This window comes from Gambusia affinis, linkage group LG06, assembly GCF_019740435.1.
Source record: "Gambusia affinis linkage group LG06, SWU_Gaff_1.0, whole genome shotgun sequence".
Taxonomy (NCBI): Eukaryota; Metazoa; Chordata; class Actinopteri; order Cyprinodontiformes; family Poeciliidae; genus Gambusia; species Gambusia affinis.
This window is the reverse complement of record NC_057873.1, coordinates 30,844,437-30,853,217: the sequence shown is the minus strand read 5'-3', so window position 1 is coordinate 30,853,217 and position 8,781 is coordinate 30,844,437. Positions and strand designations below refer to the sequence as shown.

Below are 8,781 nucleotides of genomic sequence, written 5' to 3'. Positions count from 1 at the left end.
GTTGTCTTCAAAGTATTAAGGTACTTTGAGACAACATGTGTTGGACAACATGTATATGTTGCCTATTGACACGTGTGAGTAGGCGATGTATACACTATTCAACAAATTAGAACATATCTCCTGATGTGCAAGACATCTTGCTTGTCAGATGTCTTTTGAAAACAACCTTTAAGCAGGTGTTAAAACTTGTTTCATTGAGTTTCCATTTCTATATTAAAATGCTTTTTTTATTGGTTTTATATGATATTCAAATTTTAAATGACATGTTTTCATTAAATGTAAGTGAACCATAACCATAATGAACAAAGACTTTCAAACATCCATTTGTGTAATTAACATATAATGTGATTAGGTAAGTGATAAAATTCCTGAAATGAATTTCAGTAATACTCTAATGTATTGAATAGATCTGTACCTGACTAAACTGGATGATTTCTAGAGGGGTTTTTTTTTTTTTATATCTGCCGGTTGGTTGAACCTGTGCAAAGCAGTTTGTGTTGTACTCATATGTCTTAATATTGTTCAAAATATTAAGCTTCACTGACTGATTTATTAGTTTGGTGATTTCCGAAGGCATTTAGTTGCACTGGATTTTATCTAGAGGTGTTGGATAAAAAGGGGCTAGGGACAAATGCACACCACACTTTTCAGAATTTCATTTTGCAAAAATGTTCACTTCATTATTACGCCCAGATTTGTGTTGGTTTGTCACTTACAATTTTAATAAAATACACAGATGTCCATGATAATTGTGACAAAAACATGGAAAAGTTCAAGCAGTATGAATACTTTTTCCAGGCGCTGTATAAAAAATATTAGTTTCATGTCAGATTACTTTAAACATTGTCAAGCAAGGATAATGTATCAAATCTTTTATTTGAAAACAAAAACACATACATAAATCACAGTGTATGATTTGTTTGTTTAGAATTTATTTCCTTAAGAAAAGAACCATTTACAACAGTAATGACTGAGCTAATGTTATTTAGTTGCTGAGCCAAAACCTCCAACACAAAATTAAGAAACAGGGGGAAACAAAGTTAGATTAAACAATTATGTACATTAATCTCTAAAACATCTCTACTCCAAACTGATCTCAGTGTAAAATCACTGCAGCATTTCTTAAATCTTTGGAAAGAGTTTGTGAAGGGAAGTGGTTCTGTAGCTCTGCTAGTTATAGAAGCCTCTCCAATACCAGCAGGTGCAGTTAAGGCCAGCGGCTATGAGCAGGATGACCAACAGAGTGATGAACAGGCCGATGCCCAGGATGGTGGCCACAACGGCCCAGATGAGCGTCCTCTTCGACGTGTCGATCAGAGGAGACCTGAGGGCCATGCGGACCCTCCGCGCTCGCCGGCGGTCCTGGGGAGGATAGCGTGCCAGATTTACCCTCTCCATCTTCAGCGAGCGAATCAGACACGCTTTCTGGTGACTCAGTTGGTCGAAGGTGTGTTTGCCATGGTAACGACCCATGCCACTCTGGCCTGGAGAGGGTCCACATGTACAAGTAGAGACAGGACTCAGCAAGAGAATCAGACTCATCTTTCAAATCTCTCAATTGCATTTCCCGGATCGAACCTAACCGTGTGCATCTCCGTGGAAACCTGAGTTTCCTGCATCCTCCAGAGTTCCCCAAACACTTTCTATTTCCTTTTTGTCAATAAATCACCTCAAACTGTTTTCCCTGTGCGTAATGTCTGCATGTGGGTCGGTTAAATCCATAAAATGATGATGGATGAATGGATGGATGGATGGATGGATGGATGGATGGATGGATGGATGGATGGATGGATGGATGGATGGATGGATGGATGGACTGAAAAGGAGAGATAAACAAACCTGTACTGGAAAACCGTAGGTGGAGCTCTCCAAGCTAAACTACCTTGTGTCATTATGTAAATGATTTATGTTATGTAAATGCTTTATTACACTACAGGACCAAATATCTACAAAGAGCTTTCTGAAGACATTCTTTAATTAGACTCAATAAAACTGCTTGTCATGAGTCTCACCAACGCCTCCAAATGGGAGTGAGCTGATTGTGTAGTGCATCATGACATCATTAACTGTCACTCCTCCACTGGTGGTTTCCTCAATCATCCGTTTTATTGCCTTGGTCAGATAGAAGGAAGCACAAGAGTCACAAAGAGAAAGGTCCAAAAGTCTAAAAGTTGTTTTCTGTTTAGTGAGCCCCACCTTCTGGTCAGAACAGAAGATATAGAGAGCCAAGGGTTTCTCCCTCTCATTGATAAAGTTAATGGCATCCTCCATGTCGCTCACTGTGACTATTGGCAGGACAGGGCCGAAGATCTCCTCCTGCATCAGCCTGGAGTGGGGGGGTACATCCTTCAGCACCGTTGGGGCTGTCAAAGGAAGAATATAGTTCAGTTCATAAAACTGGAATGAAAACAGAAACGTGAACAGTGATTTAAAATGCCTCCTCTTACCAATGTAGCACTGTGAGGAATCACTCTGCCCCCCAACAACAGGAGTGTATCCCTCCATCAGACTCATGATTCTGCTGAAGTGCTGCTGGTTGATGATTCGGCCGTAATCAGGCGAGCATTTCGGATCAGCACCATAGAATTCCTGTGAAAAGTAAAAAAAAAAAAAAAAAAAAAAAAAAGGTTTCAATAAAGCTTCATACTGCCCAGTTTAATGTAAAACTAACAGCAGGTCAAAGCTGATGTGTTACCAGTAGAGTCTGTCGGATGAATTCAACCACCTGGCCCTGGATGCAGGGCTCACACAGAATATAGTCTGGAGCGATGCAAGTCTGGCCACAGTTCACAAACTTTCCCCAAGTGACGCGCCTGCAAACAGAACAGTCATTACTGGGGGAATCTTTGAAATGCTTTAGAAAGCAATGGAAGAATACGTAGTGATGCCAGCTGAAGGTTCCAGTCAATACCAGCTTGAAAATGTCGAAGGAGCAATATTATGCAAAATGCACTCTTCAGTCAGCATTCTGCTCTCTCACCAACACTTGCAACCTGTTAGCTCGCACTGAAAAAAATACCTCTTTGGATGAACATAAAAAAATCATGAAAAGGTTTTCCACCTGATTATTTTTGCTTTATTTCAGCACCATGTAATTCTGTTACTCCCATTTAAAGCAAATGTGTTAGGTCAACTTAATTTATTAAGGTAAATCTAATTTAAATCAAATGAGTTGGGTCAACTAATGTTATTATGGTTATTCTATGGTTGATTCCAAATCAAACGTGTTGGCTGAACTTAATATATCATAGTTATTCTAATTTAAATAAAATGAGTTGGCTCAACTTATTTTATTATGGTTATTCTATTAAGTTTTGGCTGAACTTAATATATTATGGTTATTCCAATTTAAAGCAAATGTATTGGCTCAATTTAATTTATTAAGGTTGATTCAACTCATTTACTATAGTTAGACCCAATGTAATTTAAAAGAACCAGCCCAACTAATTTGCAATGCTTTGGAAACCAAATAATTTACTTGACTAAGATTAATGGCAATTTAGTTGAAACCAAATTTTTTTTCCTTTTTTATTTTTTCTCCAAAGAGTGGCTCATATTTTTTTGAGACAGTAGGCAGACAGGGTGAGAACATGCGGCAAAGGTCGCCAGGACCGGGAGTCAAACCAGCAATGTCTAAGGCCTCCAAACGTGCAGTGTGCTAAACCCCTGCGCCACCACAGCATGCTGGAGAAGCCAACTTATGTTACTGTGATACCTTCACACTACTTATTAAGTTGATCCAACTCATGAAAATTAAGTTAGCTCAACAAACATGCTTCATGCTGAAAGAAAGCTATTTAATCGTGTGAAAATCCTTTCCATGATTTAATTACGTTAATTCAAAGACTTTTCTTTAAAAAAGTATTTTTGTAAAAAAAGACTTTTTTTAGTTTAATGTGTAACTAAAACCGTTTTGAAGTCTTTCCAGGCACGAAACAGTTATTTCACATAATCTCTCGTGATCCCCTAAAACTGACTAAATTGAATCACATTATCTCAACTTGAATATGTTATTCAAGTTGAGACAAAAACGAATGTCTCGCGTGAACTTGTGTGATATCCTGTGATTTCACTCGGCTTCAGCACTATATCAGTCTGACTATAATGAATCATGTTATCTCAACATGATTAAATTTCATAAACATGAAGTTGTTGAATTTTTTGTTTATCCAACATGATTTTATCAGGTTTTTGTTTGAAACATTAAATTATTTAGTTAAAAGTACATGATATTCTTTTGTTAATCTGATAACCCCCTAAGTTCATTTTTACAGTGCATTAGCCCTGGTCTTTTGTTCAGCATTCAGCCTCCCTTTCCAACACTCCACCATGGCTCCTCTATTAACCCTTTAACAATGTTTGAAGATGTTCACCAGGTGTTTACTAATTGCTGCTGGCTAGTCTGAAGGAGTTGAGTGGGAGAGTCACAGAGGGGGCTATCCTGAGGCAGAAGCTTGGAATTGCAGCTCAGAGGAGGAGTTGAGCATTCAATGCTGGGCTAGGTCCACCCAGGTGTTTTGCACAGCTGCATGGTTGCCATGGAGATTGAAGGATTTCTCAAATATGCATGAAAGAATCAAAGCAAAACTCCAGGTATGTTTTTAATGAGGGACATGATGTAAAGTTCAAAAAAGTGGATTTTACATGATACTGCCCTTTTAAAAGTTGACACCTAAAGATGGAAAAGCCGTCTGATTCTCTATCATGTGTTATTTGTCTAAAATCTCCAGGAAAGTTTGTACTTTTTCTACATCGGTTCAGCAGTGTGCTGGTGATGAAAGTGTTACCGGCAGGCCGTCCTGACATCGCAGTCCTTGTCGATGTAGCAGGGGCTCTTCCCGCCCAGCTCCAGGGTCACAGGGGTGAGGTGACGCGCTGCAGCCTCCATCACTAGTTTGCCTGCTGTACTGCCACCCGTGTAGAATATGTGATCAAACCTGAGCCTCAGCAGCTGCTGGGTCTCTGACACACCACCTGTCACTACTGGGTACAGATCCTGGAGGTAAACAAGATATTTTCTTTTCATTGAGTACTCAATGCTGTACTCATTGAGTGAAATAAAGAAAAATCATGTTCAAGAATCAGGACTCCTGATTCTTGAGCTCCATCAAAAAGAGATAAATTAATCTCAGTGATAAACTGTGCTATGTGGAGACTTAACAGCCTTTTCGTCCAACATTATCTTATCAACACTAGCAGTGGGTGTTCAGACCTTGTCCAGATAGCGAGGCAGCAGTGTATGCAGCAGGAGGGACGAGCACTCGCTCAACTCGGACGGTTTCACCACAGCTGCGTTGCCTGTGAATGGGATGAAATCACAGAGTGACGCAGAGCAGGGACAGTAGGAGGATGAGAATGCTGGCCAGGGAGTGGGGGGAGGGGTATCAAGTGAAGTTTGTACAGTTGTTGCAGGGTTCATACAAGGGTTCATACTTCATAAACTTTTCACATTTCATATTATTTGAGACAAAAACCTCATTGGATTATTTTAAAAAAAAAGATTTTATCATCAACACAATCCAGCATGTCCTGGTAAAGGTGAAGGAAAATGGTACATAGTTATTAAACTTTTTTGAAAAATTATAAAGAAAGATTGTATGCCACAAAGAAGGTTGTGGCATACAATCGCATTCAAACCCCCTTTACTCCAATACCACTAATGAAAATCCAGGCTGACCAATCAGTTTCTGAAGGCTCTGTAGTAAATAAAGTACACCTGTGTATAACATAATATAAGTATAAATGCAGCTGTTCTACATGTAAAGATTATTACACACTATAGAACAAATATGAAAACAAAGCCACGCAGTGGACAGTTGTGGGAAAAATTCTGGAGAAGTTTAAAGCAGGTTTAGGCTCTAAAATAAAATAAGATATAAATGTCTCTCACAGAGCTCTGATCAATCCATCATCTGAAGGTGGAGACAGGAACATGTGGAAGAAGGAGTTCAGGCCAGAAAACATCAACTACTGCAAATACTCAACAGTGTGTGGCTAAAAACCAATATTACAAATCACCTCTTTAAAGCTGCAGTATGTAACTTTTATAAATATGTTTTTTACACATTTGTTAAAGTCATATTTGTCTCCACATTGTGGCAGTATCACATGAGACAGCTAATCTGAAAAAAATGTAGCGCCTCTATGTTCTCCTTGTGGTCCTACTCCCATCTGCAGAAATACACCGCTCAGTCAGAAACAACCAATAAGAGCCAGGAGTGAAAGAGCTGTCAATCACCCTCATGTGCACCCCCTGGCTCTCTGTTATGCTACAGCTAGTTACCCACACCAAAACCAGAGGTGGACACACAGGCTAGTAAGCTTGGATGAACAGTTTTCTGGAAATAGTAAGTTGCTTCTCCACCATTAGTACATTAAGTAGCCTGAACACAAGCCTGAAGGTCAGCGGTAAGACCCTCCTCCTGACTCTGATTGGTTGTTTCTGATCAAATGGTGTATTTCTGCATACACCATTGGTAGTGGGACACAGAAGCTCGATTTTGTCAGATTTTCTCTCATATCATATTGTCATGACAAAGTGGCAGTTTTAATAAATGTGTAAAAAACAAAACATATTGTTTATAAGAGTTGTAACATAGTGGTAGCAATGTCATAATTTGGGGCTGCTTTTCTTCAGCGGGGACAGGAAGCTAACCTGAGTTGATGGGAGGTGGGGCAGATGTATGGCAGTGCTGGAAAAAAACATGTCAGCAGACCTGAAACCCTAAACCTACATCCACAGCTACAAGGGCATGATGTAGATCTAAAGTCTTAGAATGGTCCATTCAAAGTCCACACCTAAATGCACATCCAGTGGTGATGTGTATTTAGCACTTTGCATTGAATTTGTTGATGTAAACTTTGGGTTGCATGCTGATTTTTCAGCAGCCAAAATCAGAAGCAGAAAGTAAAAGAAGCTCCTACCCGCTGCGATGGCTCCAACCAGCGGAATCAGAGTTAGAGCCCAGGGGTAGTTCCAGGCCCCAATGATGAGAACCACCCCTAGAGGCTCTGGCTGAATGTAGACCTCATCCGATATAGTAAAGAGGTTCTTCTCTACAGGACGAGGAGCAGCCCACTGTGCAAGCTTCTCTATGGCCAGCTTGATCTCATTCTCAATACCGATCAGCTCCAGGAGAGGCGTGTCATACTGGCTCTGTGGAAAACCCAGATGTACGGCATGGAACCAAACCCAGCTATACACCACTCTTCTGTGTGTGTATGAACATGCATGTTTGGTGCTCCAGCAGTTGTGTGTCCTCTCACCCTGTTGATGTCTTGTTTGAGAGCAGTGGAAATCTCAGTCTCCTTCTCCATGATCATCCTCTGCAGGGCGTGAAGCTGCTGGAGTCTGAACTCTAGAGGTCGAGCCCTGCCACTGACGAAGGCCTCCTTGGCCCGCTGTAACAGCTGCCTTTCCATCCAGTCACCTGCTCAATGACAAGGCCCAGACCGTGGGTCTCCAGCAGTGTTTACACCCTGGACAGGTAAGAACCAACAACCAACAACCCCCTGGCTGCTTTTTGGCAGCCAGGGGGTTGTTATTCTCACATTTACAGTTTCTAAAGGCAAATATAGAGGGGTTTCAGTTTATTTTAAAATAGAGAAGAAAACTAAAATACAAATACATTAGTTTAGCAATAAACTAATATATTTAATGAAAGTATGAATCAAAGTGCTTGTTGAGTAAAAGACTTAAACCAGATAAAATGGCTTCAAAAAATTTGCTTAAAACATCAGCCTTACATAAACATGAACACAATGCTGGAAGTAATGAATGAAAAAGAAGATACAGGAATCACCCCAGTCCTTCCACTGAACTGAATTAGAGCTCAAGTTCTAATTCAGTTCATTTTGTTCTGGTAACATCTTGATCTCTACCACTGCCTTTTCATCATCGGTTATGCCATCTTAAAAATTAAAGTAATTATTTAGTAAAGTTACGTCAAGAACAGACATAAAACTGATTTCATGTGCTTTATAGAACACTTATTAGTGTAAATTCAAATTGATTTGTCAGTAAAAACGTCTTAGTGGTCATGATGTTTTTGTCCTTTATTGTCTATCTGACATTATCTTAGTTGCATAAATAAATGAAGCTACATGTAAAAATGTATCTTAACCACTAATTGCCTGTTTATAAATCCAGGTTTATTACCCTTAGTGTTACGTCTATCTGCTAGGTTGAAAACTGAACTCAGGATTCTAGATCAAACCAATAATTCAGCCTGTACAATCCAGGCTTTTAGTGCAATGAACCCCACATTTCTGTAGAAAAATTGACTTTCAGACTCCCGATAAGCATCGTTATGACATCATATTTCTCAATATAACAGATTACATTAAATTGAGTCTGCATCATCTCACCAACGTAGGTCAACTAAAACCATTTTTATCTGTTGCATTGCATCTCTCAGCCCTAAAATATTAATGTGTCTGAGCCCACACTGACTATGGAAGCTGGTCCATGAAGCGTGTCTACGTACCGAACTCACTGCAGCCGGACTGGAGCTTGATCTGGTCAGATATGAGCTGAATGTTCCTGTCCCGCTGCGAGGCTTCCTGCTCTCCAACTGACCTGTGTGCGCCGTCTGCCACTGGCGCAGCTCTGGGGTCAGATACCGAGTCTGCATCACTCCCCCCTCCCTCCCATCCTTTCATTCAGCAATTACATGATACAGGACCTGCTTTCTGGCTACTAGTTTTACAGCCTTTAATTAGCAGTTCAGAGGTCACTGTTATCTATATAGCAGCTAATCAGTGAAGGCAGCCAGACATAAA

At 40.1% G+C, this 8,781-nt stretch overlaps 1 protein-coding gene across 2 annotated transcripts; it reads right to left on the bottom strand.

Annotated features, from left to right (window-relative positions):
• Window positions 1–857: 857 nt before the first annotated feature.
• On the bottom strand, window positions 858–8,594 carry LOC122833113 (aldehyde dehydrogenase family 3 member A2-like). 2 transcript variants are annotated; one of them, XM_044120421.1, is made up of 10 exons: window positions 8,487–8,594; window positions 7,267–7,430; window positions 6,925–7,156; window positions 5,213–5,298; window positions 4,788–4,996; window positions 2,696–2,813; window positions 2,448–2,589; window positions 2,197–2,363; window positions 2,013–2,112; window positions 858–1,484 (listed from the first exon to the last, which is right to left on the bottom strand). In XM_044120421.1, exons 2-10 carry the CDS (start codon window positions 7,420–7,422, stop codon window positions 1,171–1,173), a joined length of 1,524 nt encoding a protein of 507 aa, XP_043976356.1. In that variant the 5' UTR covers window positions 7,423–7,430; window positions 8,487–8,594; the 3' UTR covers window positions 858–1,170. The 2 variants fall into 2 exon arrangements, with proteins under 2 accessions (XP_043976356.1, XP_043976355.1); XM_044120420.1 differs by having other exon boundaries at window positions 2,013–2,363.
• Between the last annotated feature and the right edge of the window lie 187 nt (window positions 8,595–8,781).

Excerpts from the sequence above, each read along its gene's own strand:
- LOC122833113 (XM_044120420.1), bottom strand. The coding sequence starts at position 7,422 with ATGGAAAGGCAGCTGTTACAGCGGGCCAAGGAGGCCTTCGTCAGTGGC. Across the intron at positions 7,157-7,266 it reads TCAAACAAGACATCAACAGG|AGCCAGTATGACACGCCTCT; the intron begins GTGAGAGGACAC and ends GGTTTTCCACAG. Across the intron at positions 2,814-4,787 it reads GATGTCAGGACGGCCTGCCG|GCGCGTCACTTGGGGAAAGT; the intron begins GTAACACTTTCA and ends TTCTGTTTGCAG.